The 25144-nt window shown below is 38.0% G+C and overlaps 1 protein-coding gene across 8 annotated transcripts in view; it reads right to left on the bottom strand.

Annotated features, from left to right (window-relative positions):
• LOC306853925 (sterol regulatory element-binding protein 2-like) overlaps positions 1–25103 on the bottom strand; it is a 27097-nt gene extending 1994 nt beyond the window's left edge. The window contains exons 1-16 of one of the 8 annotated variants that reach the window (XM_079391627.1): positions 24791–24992; positions 17954–18174; positions 17274–17421; positions 14017–14040; positions 12893–13038; positions 12041–12193; positions 10120–10395; positions 9923–10037; positions 8690–8841; positions 6185–6383; positions 5923–6098; positions 5598–5847; positions 4480–4646; positions 4179–4350; positions 3971–4076; positions 1–98 (exon numbers count right to left, since the gene is read on the bottom strand). The exon at positions 1–98 is cut by the window's left edge and continues 12 nt beyond it. In XM_079391627.1, coding sequence (XP_079247753.1) covers positions 1–98; positions 3971–4076; positions 4179–4350; positions 4480–4646; positions 5598–5847; positions 5923–6098; positions 6185–6383; positions 8690–8841; positions 9923–10037; positions 10120–10395; positions 12041–12193; positions 12893–13038; positions 14017–14040; positions 17274–17421; positions 17954–18174; positions 24791–24872 — 2485 coding nt within the window. In that variant the 5' untranslated portion in view covers positions 24873–24992. Of the gene's footprint in view, positions 99–3970; positions 4077–4178; positions 4351–4479; positions 4647–5597; positions 5848–5922; positions 6099–6184; positions 6384–8689; positions 8842–9922; positions 10038–10119; positions 10396–12040; positions 12194–12892; positions 13039–14016; positions 14041–17273; positions 17422–17953; positions 18175–18588; positions 18697–24790 lie in introns of those variants that run through there. The other 7 variants (XM_079391628.1, XM_079391629.1, XM_079391634.1 and 4 more) reach the window with 7 other exon arrangements.
• Between the last annotated feature and the right edge of the window lie 41 nt (positions 25104–25144).

The raw sequence follows: 25144 nt of genomic DNA, 5'->3' as shown, positions 1-25144 counted from the left end.
TCTGATTGGCCAGCGCGGGGAAGGGGGCGGTGCAGGGGGCGGAGTCTTCAGTACAGCTGTTCAACAGCTGCAGGAACTCCAAAACACCCGTGAACTCCCTGCGAAGAAACACGAGTGAGATCACCGTTATCACTTATAAATAATAATAATGTAATTATTAATGTAAGATTTTAATGTTTTTAAAGAAGTCTCTTCTGCTCACCAAGCCTGCATTTATTTGACCCAAAATACAGCAAAAGCAGTAATATTGTGAAATATTTTTACTAGGGATGCTCCGATCAGGATTTTTGCAGCCGATACGAGTACCGATTTCTTGTCATGGTGATCGGCCGATACCGATTCTGATGCTTCAAGCTTTATATAACATATGTAATAATATTATATAAATAACCATAAAAATTATTCCTTATACAGTGAACATTTTAATATTCCTTTAAAATTGTGTTTATGCATAACATTATGTATATCAGAGATACTAAATATAAGACAAAAATAAATGCAAACAAAATGTCTGATGCAACCCAAGGCAGAGATGGGCTCGGACTCGAGTTATAGCCTTCAGACTTGACTTGACCTGAAATGACTCCAGACTTTATTCAACTCGAGGAAAAGGACTTGTGAATATTTTAAAAGCAACTCGAGTCTTTTATCCTTAAATACTTCTATAAGTGCATCCATCCGGACTCCGAGCCGTAACAGCAGCACCATTTTAAGTGAGCAGCGCATCAAAACAGCAGAGCGGATCATATTACAAGCGCTCCGGGTCGTTTATGGTAAATATCTTTCAGTGCTATATCCTCGTATATTTATCTAAAGCTAAACACACTGTATTCAAGCCCTTTCAGCTCCGTGCGCTTTCTCTCTCCGGATGCGCGCCGGTGCCAAGTTCAAGAGCTGCCATGGTTATTTTAACAACAACAGAAACACGGTGAGAGGCAATATTATAGATTACTTTCACTAAAATACAGCAGAAAAAACAATGCTGCAAATACAGTTATTTTTCTTACTATCTATTTATCTATCTATAACTTATGACTCAAACCAGATGTAACAAGATGTTTCTGATCTACATTTAGCTTTATTAATCTGTATGCTAAGAATATATATATATATATATATACACTCACCTAAAGGATTATTAGGAACACCTGTTCAATTTCTCATTAATGCAATTATCTAATCAACCAATCACATGGCAGTTGCTTCAATGCATTTAGGGGTGTGGTCCTGGTCAAGACAATCTCCTGAACTCCAAACTGAATGTCAGAATGGGAAAGAAAGGTGATTTAAGCAATTTTGAGCGTGGCATGGTTGTTGGTGCCAGACGGGCCGGTCTGAGTATTTCACAATCTGCTCAGTTACTGGGATTTTCACGCACAACCATTTCTAGGGTTTACAAAGAATGGTGTGAAAAGGGAAAAACATCCAGTATCCGGCAGTCCTGTGGGCGAAAATGCCTTGTTGATGCTAGAGGTCAGAGGAGAATGGGCCGACTGATTCAAGCTGATAGAAGAGCAACTTTGACTGAAATAACCACTCGTTACAACCGAGGTATGCAGCAAAGCTTTTGTGAAGCCACAACACGCACAACCTTGAGGCGGATGGGCTACGACAGCAGAAGACCCCACCGGGTACCACTCATCGAGCTCACCAAAATTGGACGGTTGAAGACTGGAAAAATGTTGCCTGGTCTGATGAGTCTCGATTTCTGTTGAGACATTCAGATGGTAGAGTCAGAATTTGGCGTAAACAGAATGAGAACATGGATCCATCATGCCTTGTTTCCACTGTGCAGGCTGGTGGTGGTGGTGTAATGGTGTGGGGGATGTTTTCTTGGCACACTTTAGGCCCCTTAGTGCCAATTGGGCATCGTTTAAATGCCACGGCCTACCTGAGCATTGTTTCTGACCATGTCCATCCCTTTATGACCACCATGTACCCATCCTCTGATGGCTACTTCCAGCAGGATAATGCACCACGTCACAAAGCTCGAATCATTTCAAATTGGTTTCTTGAACATGACAATGAGTTCACTGTACTAAAATGGCCCCCACAGTCACCAGATCTCAACCCAATAGAGCATCTTTGGGATGTGGTGGAACGGGAGCTTCGTGCCCTGGATGTGCATCCCACAAATCTCCATCAACTGCAAGATGCTATCCTATCAATATGGGCCAACATTTCTAAAGAATGCTTTCAGCACCTTGTTGAATCAATGCCACGTAGAATTAAGGCAGTTCTGAAGGCGAAAGGGGGTCAAACACAGTATTAGTATGGTGTTCCTAATAATCCTTTAGGTGAGTGTGTATATATATATATATATATATATAATTGTTGATTGATGGCTAGGTTGGAATTTAGACTTTGAAACTGTTATTCTTTTCTGCTCAAGATGAGACCGTTTTGATTATCCAATGTTAGAGAGAGGACAAAACAAATAGAAACATTTAAACTTCAATATGGCGAAGTCTGATGTAACTCATAAGGTTTAATGCGGTCCAATATAAGACTGAAGAGGAAAAAAGAAATTGAAACATTGAAACTACTGAAAGAACAAAATGGAGTAGTTTCACGGTTATCCACGGGCGCTGCGGATAATCCGCAGGTCGGGTTATAAAAAAATGCATTCTGATTATTTGCGGGTAGGTCGCCGGTGGATAAAATAAATCATAAATGATGCAATATTAACTACATTTTTTCATTAGGTAGATGATTTAATTTGTGTGTGTGTGTGTTCACCTGATCGGGAAGTTGCAGTGACAGAAACGGTGACATTCCAGATAATGTTTAAAAGGAGTAAAGCTTAAATGTTAATGCTGTTGAGTAGGCTAATATGGCCAAAGAAGACATTTTGTTTTATTAATAAAGGTTCATAGAGCGGCCGCGATCAGCTCTAGTGCCCGTGCCGTTAAGCCTGTGCTCCGCGTGCAGTGATGCGCAGATCAGCTCTAACGTCACTGAATCTGCTGATAAAAATTAACCATACATTCATAGTATCATAATGCAAAACATACACCACATATAGCTAATTTTTCATTGTTTCTTGAAATGTCATGGAATTTCCACATTGGCGATGACTGCAGCATATGTCCCCAAGCATCATATACGCCGCCACGCGTTGACTCATCAAATTGTGATCGGTACATGAGATCGGCCAAATGAGTACCGATCGAGTCATAAAATGTGAATATCGGCCGATACCGATCTCTGGCCGATCGATCGGAGCATCCCTAATTTTTACTATTTAAAACAGCTGTTTTCTATGTGAATATGTGTTAAAATATAATGTATTTCTGTGATCTGCAGCTGTATTTTCAGCATCATTACTCCAGTCTTCAGTGTCACATGATCTTCAGAAATCATAATAATATACTGATTTACTGCTCAACAAACATTTCTGATTATTAGCATTATCAATATTTAAAACAGTTAAGTACTTTTTTACTCAGGATTCTTTGATGAATAGAAAGATCCAAAGATCAGCATGTATCTAAGAAAAATCAAAAGTTTGTGGAGTCAGCACGATTTTTTTTTTTTTTGAGGGGGAAATAAATTATAGAAATTAATACTTTTATTTAGCAAGGATGCTTTAAATTAATAAAAAGTGATGGGAAAGGTATTTATAAAGTTACAAAAGATTTCTACTTCAGATAAATGCTGTTCTCCTGAACTTTCTATTCATCAAAGAATCCTGAAAAATGTACTCAACTGTATTAAATATTGATAATGATAATAATCAGAAATGTTTTGTGAGCAGCACTGGAGTAATGATGCTGAAAATCCAGCTGCGCATCACAGAAATAAATTACATACTGTTTTGCTGTATTTTGGATCAAATAAATGCAGGCTTGGTGAGCAGAAGAGACTTCTTTAAAAACATTCTTACTGTCTTACTGATCAGAAACTGTTGACTGGTAGTGTAGATGTAGTTTTAACCAGCATGTGAACAGGTGTGTGTGTGTGTTTTTACCCAGCATCCTCTGCGTGTTTGCTGCTCTGTGGCTCAATCAGTGTGTGCACAGCTCTCTCCAGGAGCTTCTCACAGAAGCAGCGGTGCAGCTGCGCGATGGGATCCGCTAGAGACACACACACACACACACACACACACACACACACAAACGCACGTTAGATCTGCGTCCGAATGCTCAGACGGCCAGCGCTTGGTCACTCGGTCTTACCTTCGTCTCTCTGTGACGTGAAGATCTGCTCGCTGCTCTCTGGCCTTACTGACCAATCACAGCTCAGGAAGAACTGGCGGCCCAGTGGGGTGAAGATCCAGCGCAGGCAATCTGGGAGGAGCTTAGAGTCTGATTGACAGGCCAGAGCCTCGGCACAGCTCAGCAGGTAACCCTGACAACACAGACGACAAGATGTAAGTGTGTGTGTGTGTGTAAGTGTGTTATATTGTGTGTGTGTGTGTGAGAGAGTGAGTGTGTGTGTGTAAGTGTGTGTGTGTGTGTGTGTGTGTGTGATGCTCACAGGCAGACAGGTGAGGTGTTTCCCCAGAGCAGATCTCAGACTGATGGCTGCCGTCACAAAGATCTGGATCCGCTGAGCGACCGGCATCTTCCCCTCCGCGCTCTCGCTCAGATTCACAGCGCTCAGAGACACACACACACCCCAGAGCGGCCGCTGCTCCAGCTTACCTGAAACACACACACACACACATTATAACACACTCACTACAGGCAAGGCTAGTTTATTTATATAGCACATTTCATACACAATGGTAATTCAAAAAATGCTTTACGTAAAAGAAAGTAAAATAATCATTAAAACAAAAAATAATCACAACAATAAAAACAAGGAATTTTAAAATGATATAGAAATTGATTTAAAATGAATTTAAAGAAAATTATTATAAATAAAATTCATTGCAGTCAGTTGGGACATATAGCACAGTGCTCATTCAACAAATGCACAGTTAAACAGATGAGTTTTGAGTCTTGATTTAAATGTGGCTAATGTTTTAGCACATCTGATCTCTTCTGGAAGCTGGTTCCAACTGCAGGCGGAATAATAGCTAAAAGCAGACTCCCCTTGTTTTGTGTGAACCCTTGGTATTTCTAACTGACTCGATTCTAATGATCTGAGTGGTCTGTTCGGTTTATATTCAGTGAGCATATCAGCCATATATTTAGGTCCTGGGCCATTGAGGGACTTATAAACGAGCGACTTCTTAAGGTCCTGTAGAAGAAAATTAATTTTGGTCGATTTTACATGATTTTCTATATGCTCATGAAATATAGTGGAGTGTTTATTTCTAGATTCTTACCATGAGTGGAAAAGTACAGCTGTGAGCTTGTAACGTGAGTGTCTAGAGTGTGGATATAAGGCGGAGGAGCACCCTCCCCGTTTGTGGCACTCTGCAGCAACCTGTGTTTCTGTGTGACTGCTGACCTTCTTTGCAACAAATAAAACCTTTTTAAATATTAAGAGTGAGTTTGTCTCTTGCTGATGAGAGTCAGGTAAAATTGCCACGACAGTCTGATTTAAGGACCCCACAAAGTCAATCTTTCCTAATTTTACTATGTTTGTGCAGTCTTTTAGACCTCAAAGTAGTGAAAGCAAGTTCACAATAACACACACACACACACCTGTGAGCTGCAGCTGGTTGAGCTGGTGGTACACCAGCGCTGCGTCGCATGAGCTGGTCTGTGACTCCTCCCCCTCGTGTCTTCCTCCAACCTGACGCACCAGCCAGCCCAGGGGGGCGGGTTTCCGCAGGCAGTAGCGAATCAGGTTCCAGGAAAGCGAGCAGATGATGTCGAGAGTAGAGGAGGGCAGCACTCTGGACAAGACGGACAGACAGGTGTGCAGACTGACCGCAGCCGCCGTGTAATCACCCTGAGACACACAGACACACAATCAGTACAGTGTGTGTGTGATATAGTGTGTGTGTGTGTGTGTGTGCGTGTTTACCCGGTAGAGCTGCAGCTCTGCTTGTTTCCGATGTCTCCAGAAGCGCACTGATGTGGGCGAGTGAAGGCGCGTGACCGGCTCCCACAGGTGCAGCACTCGAACACACCCCCAGACCACGCCCACTCCGCTCAGGAGCCACACAAGGAACCATGGCAACACGCACCACAGCCACGCCCCTGACAGACACACACACACAGGTGAGGTTAGCGGCAGAGCGGCTTGCTGGCTCGTGTGATTGGTGCGAGTGGGTCACGTGACTCACCGAAGCTCTGCGTCTGCGCAGGCAGAGAGAAGAGCGAGCGCGAGGATCCGTGCGCAGCCGTCAGCCCGGCGCTCTCCTCGGACCCCAGCAGAGACGGGAGAGGGTTGAGCGACAGACAGAGGAAGGTGAGTGTGCAGAGCAGCAGACGAGAGCGGTCCATCACTCCCCCTGACGCCGGAGAATCCGGCTCGCTCTTCACCTGCAACACACACACACATGCACACACACACACACGGATCAGATTCATGCCTGCACTCATATTACAACATGTGGGCGGAGCCTGTGCTCTAACATGAATATGAAATGATAGAGTGGAGTCTGTTCTCTGATTTGAACACAAAATGAGGGGGCGGAGTCTATGCTCTGATTAGAATATGAAATGTCAGGTTGGAGTCTGTGCTATGGTTAGACTATGAAATGAGAGGGAATATTACTTTAATGAGAATTAATTTGAGAATGAGAATATTGCTTTAAATCCGAGCACAGGGTCCACCCTCTCAATTCATAATGTGTTTTTTTTTATTAGAAGGAGATGGAAAAGTTGTGCAAACTGTGTAATGTCAAATTGGCTTACAATAACTGTACTGGAGCGATGCGTAATCTTATTCAATACAGGCACGCATGCGTTAGCTTGGAGGCTAGCCAAAGCCAGCAATGTCAATCTTTCATACGTCGCTGCGGTGCGTGATCCCATCCGTGCGATCTATTCTTCTAAACGAAGACCCACTTCGCCAGACCACGTTAACGTGTTAAATTCCCTGAACAAATGCGCATGGTCTGAGTAATTGTTGTTGGCTATATTGTTTTTAGACAATATAACGTACATTTTTAAAAGCCATTTTAATGCTATTCCTTGATAAACATTCCTATTTTTTTTTTTATTTGTGTTTTAATATTTTGGCTAACTTTATATGAAAATGAAGAATTCTGTCAGTCTATTGATTGATTTTCCATTTCTGCATTGCTCCAGCCGATCTGAATAAATCAGCTATGCACCGGTTTATGTTGAGTGTATGCTCTTTCTTTTTTCTGTTTAACGACCGCCTCATATTAAATGATGATAACGGGAGGCAAGCATAATCACGACCTATTTTAGCAGAATTCATTGAGGGATTTGACAGTGTGATTCAAAGATTTATGTATTTCAAGTGTAGGCTGTTATATACAGACTCATACCCCTCTTCCACAAGACAGTTCCTGTGCTGGTTCCAGCCTAGTTTCAAACCGGCTCCAAAACATTGCTGGAAGGAAGAACCGCTTGCGGGGGCGGGGTTACCGTGACCAACAAGACGAACAGAAACTTTGGACCGCCATGTTTGACATAGCAGCTAAACACAAACACATTGGATTCAGCGTGTTTGGATGCCGATGCAGGTTCGTAAAGCCATGACCATAAATAACAACGCAACGTAGCACTGGCTCTGAACTAGCACCTGATTCCTGCTGGTGGAAAAGGGGTGTCAATCCCCTCACTACATAATCAAAACAAAGCACAGATTCTGCCCCCTCATTTCATTCTGTGCTCTTATTTGACTATGAAATGAGAGGGTGGAGCCTGTTTTGATTATGTAGTGAGGGGATCGAGTCTGTGCTGTTTTGACTATGAAATGAGAGGGTGGAGCCTGTTTTGATTATGTAGTGAGGAGATCGAGTCTGTGCTGTTTTGACTATGAAATGAGAGGGTGGAGCCTGTTTTGATTATGTAGTGAGGAGATCGAGTCTGTGCTGTTTTGAATATGAAATGAGAGGGTGGAGCCTGCTTTGATTATGTAGTGAGGGGATCGAGTCTGTGCTGTTTTGACTATGAAATGAGAGGGTGGAGCCTGTTTTGATTATGTAGTGAGGAGATCGAGTCTGTGCTGTTTTGAATATGAAATGAGAGGGTGGAGCCTGCTTTGATTATGTAGTGAGGGGATTGAGTCTGTGCTGTTTTGAATATGAAATGAGAGGGTGGAGCCTGTTTTGATTATGTAGTGAGGGGATTGAGTCTGTGCTGTTTTGAATATGAAATGAGAGGGTGTAGCCTGCTTTGATTATGTAGTGCGGGGATTGAGTCTGTGCTGTTTTGAATATGAAATGAGAGGGTGGAGCCTGCTTTGATTATGTAGTGCGGGGATTGAGTCTGTGCTGTTTTGAATATGAAATGAGAGGGTGGAGCCTGTTTTGATTATGTAGTGAGGGGATTGAGTCTGTGCTGTTTTGAATATGAAATGAGAGGGTGGAGCCTGTTTTGATTATGTAGTGAGGGGATCGAGTCTGTGCTGTTTTGAATATGAAATGAGAGGGTGGAGCCTGTTTTGATTATGTAGTGAGGGGATCGAGTCTGTGCTGTTTTGAATATGAAATGAGAGGGTGGAGCCTGTTTTGATTATGTAGTGAGGGGATCGAGTCTGTGCTGTTTTGAATATGAAATGAGAGGGTGGAGCCTGCTTTGATTATGTAGTGCGGGGATTGAGTCTGTGCTGTTTTGAATATGAAATGAGGGGCAGGGCCTGTGTCTCTCACCGTCTCGTGCTCCAGCAGCGGGCTGCCCGGCTCCGAGTCGATGCAGAAGGGCGAGAGCTGAGGCGGAGAGATGGAGCCCGAATCTGACGGAGGAGGAGAAATAAAGGCCATCTCCGGCTTCAGATCCACATCATCAGAGAGACACACCGACTCTACGAGAGACAGACAGACACAGGACACAACCATCAAAACCAAGTCTAGCGCACAAAGCTAAAATTATATTCATAAGTTAATAATTTGATGCAAGTTAAATAATTATTAATAATAATCTAACTAATAAAATGTATACCTTAAATGAAATAAAATGCATAAATGGAATTAAAGGAAAATGCATAAATGCATTCATTTTATAAATTACTACATTTGAATACATTTATAAATCAAACATAAGGCTGAATAATTAATCAAACTCAAATTGCAACATGAATATTATTACTACTGAATTTTTAGTGGTTTATAATAATAATAGTACATTAAAATATTTTATTTATGGTTATCACAACATTTTTATCCCTGTTTTAACTTATAAACCTCTGCTGTCCAGCATTTGATTTGATCACATTTACAAATATTAATTAATTAATATTAATTAAATTAAATGGGTTTTAATAATTTTATAACTATAATTTTCTATAAAAAATTAATATTAAGTCACAAAACACAGAAAATTAAAACAGGCTACACAGAATTTAGGGAAAAAATAAAACGTATTATTAAACTAAACAATTATAATTAAATTGTAATATATTATTAAATTCTAAGTTTCAATAGCTAAATCAATTAGACATGCTTTTGATTATTGACATTTAATTGAACCAAAATAAATGTAAAGTAATAAAAATAATAAAACTTTAATTAAAATTAAAGTGAAAACAGCTGGGTAATAGAAAATCTTATTTAAAATATTAAAAACTATTTTTAACTATAATAGTTTATCAATTATATTAAAATAACACTACTTTAAATTGAAAACAGAATTTCAGAAAAAAAAAATCTATTAAAATTTGAGGAAACAATTTCATAAGTATTTCTTATTGTTAATTTTTTTTTTTATAAATTATTAAATTCTTAAAGTTTCATGAATTCAATTGATTAGACATGCTTTTTAATTATTAAACCTAAAAAAAAATGTAATTCTTAAAAAGACTACATTGAATTTAGGAAAAACAAAGTTGAGCGGGGAAATGAAGCAGAGGCGTCTGATTGGGCGGCCGGGGAGGTCATGTGACTCACTGTTCTTGTGATTGGCCATCTTGAGCGTCAGGTTCTCCTGCCGGAGTTTGTGGTTCACCTGCTGCAGGTATTTGATGTAGTCGATGGCTTTGCGCAGAATGCCAGACTTGTGCATCTGTCAATCACATCACATCAAACAGAGCGTCAGACAGTGGCCTGAGCTCCAGGCGTCCCAGCATGCAGTGCGGCGCACTCACCTTGGCGTCGCTGCCCATCACCAGGTCGCGCAGCTCCAGGATCTTGTCGTTGATGGACGATCGGTAGCGTTTCTCGATGATGTTGTGTGTCGTCCGTTTCTCGCCCTCCTTCACGACTCCTCCTGTTCCCGCGGTAACAGCCATGCCCTGGTCCATGCCCACCCTGGCCCCGCCCCCCGTGTGGGTGGTGCCTGAGGAGAGCTGTTTGATTGGCAGCTTGTCTCCACCCCCCATCACCATGGGAACGGTGGTCAGAATGTTGCTGCTCATCAGCGTCTGTGAAAGAGAGCAATATTTTAATGTATCATTTTTTTTCATGTTTTATCATGGCAAAACAATAGAAGAAATAATAATCAAAAAGGATAACATTTTATAAACAAACATGGTTTCAAAAATATAAAAATACAGCAATTGCATAAGAACTTATTTAAGAAAGATTAATAATAATAAAAAAACTAAACATTTCCCAGTAGAAGTCTTAAAAAAAAAAAACTAATCATTAATTCAATTTCTAATTCTAATAAATTTGTTAGTAGTAAGTTTAAGCAGCAAAGGCTATTCTGTTGGCAAACTCAGAGTAGATATTAAAATAATCTTAACTTTAATTAATAAAGAAAATTGCGATAATTCAACATTATACTGTCATTAAAATATAAAAATACAGCAATTATATAAGCATTTTAAGATTAACATCTGATAGAACATCTAAGCATTTCCCTGAAGTCTTTAATTAAATTTCTTATTCAGATCTATTTGTTTGGTTTTTGTTTATTTATTTTTATTTGATGCTATTTAGTGCCATTGTGATGGCAAACTCACAGTAGACATTAAAATGAACCATTACAATGAAACTTTAATAAAGAAACGTATGTGCAACATTGTCTGAGATACAACTATTTGAAAATCTGGAATCTGAGGGAGCAAAAAAATCTAAATATTGAGAAAATCTCCTTTAAAGTTGTTCAAATGAAGTTCTTAGCAATGCATATTACTAATCAAAAATTAAGTTTTGATATATTTATGATAGAACATTTACAAAATATCTTCATAGAACATCTTTACTTAATATGCTAATGATTTTTGCCATAAAACCAAAAAAAAAAGATAATTTTGAGCCATCCCATGTATTTTTGGATATTGCTACAAATATACCCCAGCGACTTAAGACTGGTTTTGTGCTCCAGGCTCACATATTGTCATAAAAAATTAAAAGAAATTGAATAAATAATAAATTAATTAATATATATATATATATATATATATATATATATATAGATCTTTCAGAACAATATAAAACTGAAATGTAATATTAAATCATTTAACAAAATGCAATACTAAAATATATTTAATGAAATTTCCTATACTTTAATAAATGAGTTTATTGATTTATTTGCTTGCGTAATGCCATATAAGCAACAAAGGCTGTTTTGAGTAGATATTGAAATAATCATAACATTAACTTCAATGTATAAAATGATATATCATTATTTAACAGTATTTTTTAATTTGTAACAATATAAAAACAACCATATAAGCTCTTTGAGTTTAATATTTGACAGAAAGTCACACATTTTCTCCTGCATTAATACTTCTCTATGATGTTTCTGAGAGTGTGTGTGTGTTTTTGTGACATATGAGGACACAAATTTATATAATGACATGGGTATGACAGATATTACAAGGAGAAGGTGACTTATTGCCCCATGTCCCCACATTTCAAAACTTATAAATCATACAGAAAGAGTTTTTTTGAGAAAGTAAAAATGCAGAAAGTTTCCTGTAAGGGGTAGGTTTAGGTGTAGGACTGGTGTAGGGCGATAGAAAATACGGTTTGTACAGCAGAAAAAGCATTACACCTATGGAGAGTGCCCACAATTCACAAAAGCAAGCGTGTGTGTGTGTGTGTGTGTGTGCGACTCACAGGGACCTGCAGCGCAGTGGTCTGGATGGGTGTCGTGAGCGTGGTGATGCCCGGTGGGTTCTGGACAGTGGACAGCACCTGTGTCCCGTCCGGTTTGAGCGTGGTCAGAACCAGAGAGTCCGTCTTCAGGATCTGCGGCTGGTGCACCAGCACCTGAGGACCAATCAGAGCGCAGCGTCACCCGTGACATCACGCCACCCACACCCACACCTCGTTTACATGCCAGAGAAATCTGACCCAGTTCTGATGTTTCACTCATATGTGACGCAGCTCTAGTGCCAAACGATTCATTGCATGCAAAATAAAAGTTTTTGTTCACATAATATATGTGTGTACTGTGTATATTTAATATATATATATACACATACACACACACACGAAAATATTTAATGTATGTGTGTGTATTTATATACACATAATAAATGTACATAGTACACACATATATATTTTGTAAACAAAAACTTTAATTTAATTTTGGATGTGATTAATCGTTTGACAGCACTAATAAAAACTCTTATACAACACTGATATACTGAGATAAAATACAACCGTCAACATATTTCATAATGTTACTTTATTGTAACATATATCCTATTTTTATATTAGTGCTACCAGTATTACAACATCAATATTGCAACTTATTTGTAACATTTGAACTTTTAATTTAGTGCAACATTTTGTCATTGCACTGATCATGTGGAAATGCACTTATTTCATTGAGACCCTTTATTTTTTCCATATTTGCAGGAAGTGCACTAAAACATGAGCCAGTAAGGTTTCTAGAGCTTTATAAATGACCGGTGGGATTTTAATGGTGTGGCTCTAGTGTGTGTGTGTGTGTGTGAGACCTACAGGCACCTGCTGTGATACGGTGTGGACCGGCGTGGTGGACAGCGTCTGGATGGTCTGACCGGACGGAGTCAGCAGACGCTGGTGCTGGATGGTCATCTGCTGCATCTGTGGAGACGCCATGATGCTCTGCATCTGCGGCTGGAGGACTGAGAGAGGCACACACCTGAGTCAGTGTGTGTGTGTGTGTGTGTGTGTGTGCAAAACTGTTGTTTTAATGATGTGTGGTTTGGCTTATCGAGTATATCATTAAAAACCAAAGCTAACAGCGTATGCGTTGATTTTGTGATGAAGTCTAGTAGGTTAGACTAGTGTGTGTTCGTTCACTGCATGATTCAGTCTAATAAAATACATTTAAAATAGAGGTGTAACGCTACACAAACATGACGGTTCAGCACGTTTTCACATCACAGTTCGGTATGGTATATACATATATATAGTCATGGCCAAAAATATCAGCACCCTTGGTAAATACGATCAAAGAAGGCTGTGGAAATTAATCTGCATTGTTAATCCTTTTGATCTTTTATTTGATAAAAAACACAAAAATCTTACCTTTCATTGGAGAATTAGAATTTAAAATGGGGGGAAATATCATTATGAAATAAATGTTTTTCTCTAATACACATTGGCCACAATTAACAGCACCCTTTTACTAAACACATATATAAATATATATATATATTAGTGCAGTCAATCTATTAAACACATTAACTAACTGATGGCACATTTTTTCTGAAATTAATCGCGATTAATCCCTCCTAACATTAAAGTTTTTAAATATACTTTTATATGCTACATACTGAACCGTCATGTTTGTGCAGCGTTACACTCCTATTATAAATGCATTTTAATAGACCATTTAAATATACTTTTATATTGCAATAACTTCACACTCAATCTTTAAATTGATATACAAACAACAAAGACAGTATATTTTGAATATTTGTTTAATGGCATGTGTTGTTATGACTGAGGGCCAGTATCACTGATACCAACACTAATGTCTCTATACAATAGTTTTTCCCCCTTAAAATGTAACCCTTGACTATAGCCGTTCAACATCACAGTATAATTGAGAGATATCAATCTTAACATTAACCCATTACAATAAATGTCATATTTACCTGTGTCCTTCAGCAGAAATAGGCCTATACAGAAATTGAAATTGAAGTCATCAAACACTAAATTCTAAATGAAATATAGATGAATCCTTAAAGCTATAAAGGTTATAGGTTTCCTCTTGTTCTTTGCTGAACAGGCATCACAGCAGCTGGTTATGAGGTTATTTTGGGCTGCTGTTACTTTAAGAGCTGCTGCTGCTGAACGTGACACAGTTTCCGCGCTCGTTTGACTCGCGCCTGCCGCTAACATGAAGCTGGAGCTCGTGTCTGAAACGTCTCTGGCTTGATGTGATCGTAAAAACATTCTGAGACTGAATAAATGCACTTCTTGTCAAGACAAAACGTGACAGAAACAGCAGCTATGAGTGCGGTGGCCAACCCTAGCTCCGCCCCTGCGTTAAATCATTTTAACACGTTAAACTGAAAACATTAATCACCTTCATTAACGCGCTAATTTTGACAGCACTAATATATTAAAAATTAAACAATGGTTTATTGAACAAATTGCTTTTCCTCAGCTTCTGCTCTGAACTATAGGGAGTTTACATTACTGTAAGATTACAATTAACAACAGAGCCCACACTTAAATTCAATTACGCTTTATTTTTAACTATAACAATCAACACTCGAATTAAAAAAATGTATGCAAACATGTAAATTGCACATAATGCAGTTTTTAAATTAACTTCTAAATAATACAATTTCTATCTGTTGTTGAAATATACTCATTTACACAGTGGTTGTCATAACTTTTTTTAAAAACATACATTAAATAATCAAGACAGGTAAAGTGAAATATAATGACGTATATAGTGTAATATTTCTCATAGTTTCTCTAGCAAATAACGAGCTGTGAACACTGATGACTTGCCGGAGGTAAACGAACTGCTGCATTGTGTTTACAAGCTGTTTTAATGACGTCTTTCTGTGACTGAAACACTGATTGAGCGATTATGTGAGGCATGATTGGTTCATTCATGATTAATTAAAACTAGCAGTAAAGCTGAAGGGATGATCGTGCTCCGGGCTGTCATTAGAACCGAGGGTTCTATACGCCGATCTGTCTCGCCTCATCAAGCAGCGGCAAAATGTAGAGATGCACCGATTGCTATTTTCTTGGCCGATTACGGTTTTTTGGAAGTGTGACCTGCCGATACCGATTTTTCAGATTCCGATTTTCTTTCTAAGAACTATAATTGACAGCATATACAAACAAAAATCTATGCAAATTTCAATTTACATAATAAATGATTAAACATTACAATTCCCCCAATCTGGACTAAGTTACAGATGTTCTCTCACTTAAACAACTCTCAAAATAAAGTGCTCTGTGACTGGAAAGAGGAAGAAATAGCTTAAACTTAAAATGAGTTGCTGTATGTAACAAAACAGATGTCATGTCCCACTGTTTATAAATGGTCATTTCTTTCCCCTAACCTTATTAAATGTCATCTTTCACATCAAATTCTTACTTCGTTTCAGTTAGCATAATAATAAACTGTAGAGTTGTTACCATTGAAATGAAATGAGTATTAACAAACGCTATCTTTCCACCGCTGAGGAAACAGAAGCTGTATCTGACGTGGCATTAGATGTATTTACAGACTGTTTGATGAAGCTGAGGTGCCATAAATGCATTTACACTGCAACTTTTCAAATGCATAAATAATTGTACAAGATTAATGTTTTTTTTTAAATATGACTAAACCACCAGTAGGTGGCGGCAAGTGTCTGTTTTAATGAGAGAGTCATTTATTCATTCATTCAAACGGCTGATTCAATCAGAAACGAGGTGACTGTCCTTAAGAATGGGCCACTGAATCATTGACTCACTCGATTCGTTCAAAAACGTGGATTCTTCAGTAACTGTTCATTCAGGCTGTGCAAGTCTCATCTGGCACGACATAAATACATTATCAGTCGTCGTTTGCACTGAATGCAATTAAAATTAGAATCATTCTCACGACTGTGAGCGTGCACATGGCTGTGATGTCAATGCCTGCGGCGCTGGCAGTAAAATAATCGGCTTGGAATCAGCGATCGGTCACCGATCCGGGCCGGTCATGCGAAAAATCATCCGATTCCAATCACTGGCCGGTCAATCGGTGCATCTCTAGCAAAATTTAAAAAATGAACATTTCCGGTACGAATACATGAACCGTTACACCACTCATTTAAAATGATCACGAAATTCAAGCTATGAGGCAGGGAATGTATTCATTTATATCACTTCATATACACTCAAACCAAAAATTATTCAGATATAGTTCATAAATGTAAGTGAGGAAGCAAAATAAAGCGAACTGTGACTACCAGTGAAGTTTGGGATCAAAAATGATTTAGACATTTTGACCTGAGCATGTTTTGCTGAAGTGTTTTTCTTTAATTGCTAATGCGACCTTTTCACACCACAGACTGAACAAAATGAAGCATTGCTTGGTGATTGGTTGAGCTAAATTGGTATTATCTAATTGTTTACTTAAATTTAACAGCTGACAGCTATTCAACTGAATTCATAACATACCTTTCTATCAAAGTTATCTGACATTATCAAGATCAATTTGTTCTGACACAGTTTAACCCGGAGTTATTGTCATATTTTATTACCGTTTTCTAAACTGTAGCGAATAAACTGTGATATTGTGAGAAATGTTGAAGGTGTCTGAATAAATTTTGGTTTGACTGCAGTTAATCATAACATGAAGATTGACGTTTTTTTTTTTTTTTTAAATCAGCATGATTACAAATGTGATATTGATTTTATTCAACAGTTCAGTAAACAAGTTCATATTAAGAGACTTATGATTTAGACACCAACAAAAATAATTAACACTTATTAACAGTGTCTTGCTGCCACCTGCTGGCGGTTTTAATTTCACATTTACAGTATCTTTTAATGTTCTTTGTAATTTCAAATATCAATGTTGAATGTTTTATGTTTAAAATATCAAAACATTATTTATGCATTTGTACTTGCAGGTTAAATGCATTCATGTCCTGCATTAAACAGTGTGTAAATACATCTAAATGCCACTTCAGACACAGCTTCTGTGGTTCATCTGCATTTAATTCCGTTGATACTGATTTTAATTGCTTGGTAACAGCCCAAATGTATAAAAAAAAGAAAAAAGAAAAAGGTAAAAAAAAAAAGAAAAAAAAAAAAGAAATATATATATCGCATTATCATTATTGATAAAATCCCCGAAGACATGGAGATATAATTTTTTGTCCACATGTCAGTGTGTGTGCTTGAGTCTCACCCTGGAAGCCTGAGTTCTGATGGCAGATCACCTGGTTCTGGATGAATCGGTGGGACGGCGTGGTGGTCATCATCACCGTCTGCGGCTGCGCTGGAGTCTGCACCGCCAGCGTCTGCATGGGGAACGTCTGCGTCTGCATCAGGAATGACTGAGTCAAATCAAAATACATATATGCATAAAATAACAGAATCCAGACACACAAGGGGGTGTGACCAAAACATGTGGGTGTGGTCAGTGCCAGGGGTGTGGCCAAAGAGTGAAGGATGGGTCCATGTGAGGATGTGGTCAGCACAGTGAGTGTGACCAAAGAACGAGGGGTGTAAGGGGTCATCAGTAAGGGGGTGTGGTCAGAGCATGAGGGGGTGTTGTCAGAGTGTGTGTTCAGAGTGAGGGGTGTGGTCAGAGCATGAGGGGGTGTTGTCAGAATGTGTGTTCAGAGTGAGGGGTGTGGTCAGAGCATGAGGGGGTGTTGTCAGAATGTGTGTTCAGAGTGAGGGGTGTGGTCAGAGCATGAGGGGGTGTTGTCAGAGTGTGTGTTCAGAGTGAGGGGTGTGGTCAGAGCATGAGGGGGTGTTGTCAGAGTGTGTGTTCAGACGGTTTGTGATGATTTGTGGTCAGAGCGTGATGGGTGTGTCCATGTGGGGGTGTGGTCATGTGTAAGGGGGTGTGGTCAGGCTCACCTGTGTGATTGGTTGGGGTCGCGGCTGTAGCAGCGGTGGTGTGCGTGTCTGTGTCTGCATCTGCGTGTGACTGCTGGTCTGTACGGGCGTGTGTGGGGGCGTCAGTATGGCGCTGGGGGCAGTCTGTGGGAGAGGCTTCACTTGAGGCACGGCACCGCCCCCCACCTGATCCTCAAAGAGATCCGGGAAATCCACCTGATTACTGACGAACTGCAGCATCGCTGAATGACACACACAAATGTGAAGATTAACGTCTGAATGTGACCAATATTAAAAACTCCAGCAGTGTGTTGATGAGCAGATCCCGTCAGGGTCAATCGAACACACTGACCATCAAAACAGCAGCAATCAGAGTTGATCACGCCGCATTACAAACCACTGATAATCACACTCACAGACATCCAGTTTATTATTACAGGACGCTGTATAAATTTGAAAGGGGCGGGGCTTAGAAAAAGGTCAACTACTGTCTGGCAGCAACTAACACAGTCCTGACCCTGACCTTTGACCTGTAATAATGAAATGAAGGTCAGAGCTGAGAGATAAAGACTGATAACACACACTCGTATCAGACACCGGTGTGTCAGTTTGACTGGTTTATTGTGTAATTACAGTAATGACTGATAAATTCACACCTGCGGCAGATGAAACTAGTCTCTGCTCGCACCGGGACCAAACCAACCAGTAGTACCACAACAGTGACCTATTTCACCACGAAACCATGGGACAAAACGTCTTTAACATGATTCAGATATGTCTGAATAATGAAGATCAGTTTCACATTTGACACACACACACACCCTCTAAATTTATTTAATAATTTTACTTCTAATGCCAAAAAGAAACATGTAGAAGCTACCTTCCTAACTGTGCTTGATTATGGTGATGAATGCATGCGGCCTCCTCTATCTTAACAAGAAAAAAAAAAAGACTAAAACTAGATAAATGTGTGTCTATTGGTGAATTTAAAGGCATAATTACAGAGAGTGGTATTGGAAGCTTGTGAATGTTTTTGTTCAGAGCATATGTTTACTGTATGGCTGCTACCTTGGCCAGGTCTCTCTTGTAAAAGATTTTAAATGTCAATGAGACTTCCTGGTTAAATAAAGGTGCATCAGCTCCAGCATCTGTGTGTCTGTAGTTGTCATGTGTTGACAGAGAGGATCGCTGTGAGAAACAGAACAGATCAGCTCGTCTCAGGACAGCTTTATTGATAGCTCACAGATCGATCTCGGCTCTCTGGTTTGTGTTTGTCTGAATGATTGAGATTTCATCTGACGACTGACAGACCATCACCATGTGTGTTTGAGCTGCTGTACGACTGACACAACCCCTCACCACAACAACAACAACACTCAGACTAACAATACCACCAATAACAACACTATTAACACTAAAAACACCAATAACAACAACACTCAGACTAACAATAACACTAATAACAACACTATTAACACTAAAACACCAATAACAGCAACACTCAGACTAACAATAACACTAATAACAACACTATTAACCCTAAAAACACCAATAACAGCAACACTCAGGCTAACAATAACACTAATAACAACACTATTAACACTAAAAACACCAATAACAGCAACACTCAGACTAACAATAACACTAATAACAACACTATTAACACTAAAACACCAATAACAACAACACTCAGACTAACAATAACACTAATAACAACACTATTAACCCTAAAAACACCAATAACAACAACACTCAGACTAACAATAACACTAATAACAACACTATTAACACTAAAAACACCAATAACAGCAACACTCAGACTAACAATAACGCTAATAACAACACTATTAACACTAAAAACACCAATAACAGCAACACTCAGACTAACAATAACGCTAATAACAACACTATTAACACTAAAAACACCAATAACAACAACACTCAGATTAACAATAACGCTAATAACAACACTATTAACACTAAAAACACCAATAACAGCAACACTCAGACTAACAATAACACTAATAACAACACTATTAACACTAAAACACCAATAACAACAACACTCAGACTAACAATAACACTAATAACAACACTATTAACACTAAAAACACCAATAACAGCAACACTCAGACTAACAATAACACTAATAACAACACTATTAACACTAAAACACCAATAACAGCAACACTCAGACTAACAATAACACTAATAACAACACTATTAACCCTAAAAACACCAATAACAGCAACACTCAGATTAACAATAACACTAATAACAACACTATTAACACTAAAAACACCAATAACAGCAACACTCAGACTAACAATAACACTAATAACAACACTATTAACACTAAAACACCAATAACAGCAACACTCAGACTAACAATAACACTAATAACAACACTATTAACACTAAAAACACCAATAACAGCAACACTCAGACTAACAATAACACTAATAACAACACTATTAACACTAAAAACACCAATAACAGCAACACTCAGACTAACAATAACGCTAATAACAACACTATTAACACTAAAAACACCAATAACAGCAACACTCAGACTAACAATAACGCTAATAACAACACTATTAACACTAAAAACACCAATAACAGCAACACTCAGACTAACAATAACGCTAATAACAACACTATTAACACTAAAAACACCAATAACAGCAACACTCAGACTAACAATAACACTAATAACAACACTATTAACACTAAAACACCAATAACAACAACACTCAGACTAACAATAACACTAATAACAACACTATTAACACTAAAAACACCAATAACAGCAACACTCAGACTAACAATAACACTAATAACAACACTATTAACACTAAAAACACCAATAACAGCAACACTCAGACTAACAATAACACTAATAACAACACTATTAACACTAAAACACCAATAACAGCAACACTCAGATTAACAATAACACTAATAACAACACTATTAACACTAAAAACACCAATAACAGCAACACTCAGACTAACAATAACACTAATAACAACACTATTAACACTAAAACACCAATAACAGCAACACTCAGACTAACAATAACACTAATAACAACACTATTAACACTAAAAACACCAATAACAGCAACACTCAGACTAACAATAACACTAATAACAACACTATTAACACTAAAAACACCAATAACAGCAACACTCAGACTAACAATAACACTAATAACAACACTATTAACACTAAAAACACCAATAACAGCAACACTCAGACTAACAATAACGCTAATAACAACACTATTAACACTAAAAACACCAATAACAGCAACACTCAGACTAACAATAACGCTAATAACAACACTATTAACACTAAAAACACCAATAACAGCAACACTCAGACTAACAATAACGCTAATAACAACACTATTAACACTAAAAACACCAATAACAGCAACACTCAGACTAACAATAACACTAATAACAACACTATTAACACTAAAACACCAATAACAACAACACTCAGACTAACAATAACACTAATAACAACACTATTAACACTAAAAACACCAATAACAGCAACACTCAGACTAACAATAACACTAATAACAACACTATTAACACTAAAACACCAATAACAGCAACACTCAGACTAACAATAACACTAATAACAACACTATTAACCCTAAAAACACCAATAACAGCAACACTCAGATTAACAATAACACTAATAACAACACTATTAACACTAAAAACACCAATAACAGCAACACTCAGACTAACAATAACGCTAATAACAACACTATTAACCCTAAAAACACCAATAACAGCAACACTCAGACTAACAATAACGCTAATAACAACACTATTAACCCTAAAAACACCAATAACAGCAACACTCAGACTAACAATAACACTAATAACAACACTATTAACACTAAAACACCAATAACAGCAACACTCAGACTAACAATAACACTAATAACAACACTATTAACACTAAAACACCAATAACAGCAACACTCAGACTAACAATAACACTAATAACAACACTATTAACCCTAAAAACACCAATAACAACAACACTCAGACTAACAATAACACTAATAACAACACTATTAACACTAAAAACACCAATAACAGCAACACTCAGACTAACAATAACACTAATAACAACACTATTAACACTAAAAACACCAATAACAGCAACACTCAGACTAACAATAACACTAATAACAACACTATTAACCCTAAAAACACCAATAACAGCAACACTCAGACTAACAATAACACTAATAACAACACTATTAACACTAAAACACCAATAACAGCAACACTCAGACTAACAATAACACTAATAACAACACTATTAACACTAAAACACCAATAACAGCAACACTCAGACTAACAATAACACTAATAACAACACTATTAACCCTAAAAACACCAATAACAGCAACACTCAGACTAACAATAACACTAATAACAACACTATTAACACTAAAAACACCAATAACAGCAACACTCAGACAAACAATAACACTAATAACAACACTATTAACACTAAAAACACCAATAACAACAACACTCAGACTAACAATATCACTAATAACAACACTATTAACACTAAAACACCAATAACAGCAACACTCAGACTAACAATAACACTAATAACAACACTATTAACCCTAAAAACACCAATAACAACAACACTCAGATTAACAATAACGCTAATAACAACACTATTAACCCTAAAAACACCAATAACAACAACACTCAGACAAACAATAACACTAATAACAACACTATTAACACTAAAAACACCAATAACAACAACACTCAGACTAACAATAACACTAATAACAACACTATTAACACTAAAACACCAATAACAGCAACACTCAGACTAACAATAACACTAATAACAACACTATTAACCCTAAAAACACCAATAACAACAACACTCAGACTAACAATAACACTAATAACAACACTATTAACCCTAAAAACACCAATAACAACAACACTCAGACAAACAATAACACTAATAACAACACTATTAACACTAAAAACACCAATAACAACAACACTCAGACTAACAATAACACTAATAACAACACTATTAACACTAAAAACACCAATAACAGCAACACTCAGACAAACAATAACACTAATAACAACACTATTAACACTAAAAACACCAATAACAACAACACTCAGACTAACAATATCACTAATAACAACACTATTAACACTAAAAACACCAATAACAACAACACTCAGACTAACAATAACACTAATAACAACACTATTAACACTAAAAACACCAATAACAGCAACACTCAGACTAACAATAACACTAATAACAACACTATTAACCCTAAAAACACCAATAACAACAACACTCAGACTAACAATAACACTAATAACAACACTATTAACACTAAAAACACCAATAACAGCAACACTCAGACTAACAATAACACTAATAACAACACTATTAACACTAAAAACACCAATAACAGCAACACTCAGACTAACAATAACACTAATAACAACACTATTAACACTAAAAACACCAATAACAGCAACACTCAGGCTAACAATAACGCTAATAACAACACTATTAACACTAAAAACACCAATAACAGCAACACTCAGACTAACAATAACACTAATAACAACACTATTAACACTAAAAACACCAATAACAGCAACACTCAGACTAACAATAACACTAATAACAACACTATTAACCCTAAAAACACCAATAACAACAACACTCAGACTAACAATAACACTAATAACAACACTATTAACACTAAAACACCAATAACAGCAACACTCAGACTAACAATAACACTAATAACAACACTAATAACACTAAAAACACCAATAACAGCAACACTCAGGCTAACAATAACACTAATAACATTAGAAACACCCTATAACAGCACAGACAACACTACCAAAAACGCTAATAACACAACAAAACCACTAACAACCTTAATAAACACTTATAACACCAATAATGCGACCACTAATAACCAGAGGTGGAAAGTAATGAATTGCATTTACTCGCGTTACTGTAATTGAGTAGCTTTTTTGTGTACTTCTACTTTTTAAAGTAAAATGTCTTATTATTCTAAATAACTGATTCCTTTAATTAAAAACAGCTCATTTGAGATTAGGTCTGTCCCAGGGGCGTCAAACTCAGTTCCTGGAGAGTTTAGTTCAACCCTGCTCCAACATCATGTAGTTTTCAAATAAGCCTAAATGATTAGATTAGTATAGATATAACCCTAATTAAACACATCTGATCCTTAATTAGGGTTATATCTATACTGTGTAGGGCTGTGGCCCTCCAGGAGCTGAGTTTGACACCCTTAGCCGATCTCATTTTTGTGTCCCTGCCACTGTTAATGGGTTAAAAGTCATTTTTACTCTGAGTAGATTTTTATTCTGGTACTTTTACTTGTACTTAAGTGAAATTTCATTAATGTAATGGTACTTTTACTCTTTCCACCTCTGCTAATAACAATGATTCCACTAAACAGGACAATAACGGTGCTAATAATAACAGCACTGGTGATATCAGGCTACATTCCTTCATTTATTACAGGGATGTTCAAACTGACACACTGGTGATAATAACTGATGAAATCAGCTCAATCACATGCTAGTGTGTCATCTTCACTAAACACACTCTCCGAGCTGAAGCTGCTTTCTGACGGCATCAGGAGCTCGTGTTCATTATAGCAGTGTATTATGAGTTAATAAGCACTGTTTCTATAGATCTGATCTGATCAAACCCGCTCGGGATCATAAACACAGCCTGTTGTTTATATGGAGCATCTTTCTCGTCGCTCACCGTCGATGTCTCCCAGCGTGAACTCGTCGCCCAGCTCGGACAGGCTCGGGTCCATCGTGTCCATGAACTCTGCGGCGTCCATTCTCTCTGTCGCGGTCAGTGTCTCACAGCATCCGCGGTTTCTCCGGTTCCGGTGTCGCTCGAGCGCTTTACCGAACGAACGCGGCCATCTTTCGCTCCGGCGTTGACGTCATTCGCAAACAGCGCTCGCGCCTCTGATTGGATACAGCCGTCGTAAGATCGGGCGCTGTCGACCAATCAGCGCGCTCGCTTGAGCGTGGCATGATAGTACGTCGATGAGCAGAGGCGCTTCGCTCATTTGCATTTGACCCGCCCCTCAGAGTAAACCCCGCC

The sequence above is a fragment of the Barbus barbus genome (genome assembly GCF_936440315.1).
Source record: "Barbus barbus genome assembly, chromosome: 3".
In the NCBI taxonomy this organism is placed as follows: Eukaryota; Metazoa; Chordata; class Actinopteri; order Cypriniformes; family Cyprinidae; genus Barbus; species Barbus barbus.
Note: the sequence above shows the minus strand (reverse complement) of the source record. Positions and strands in the feature narration are given on the sequence as shown.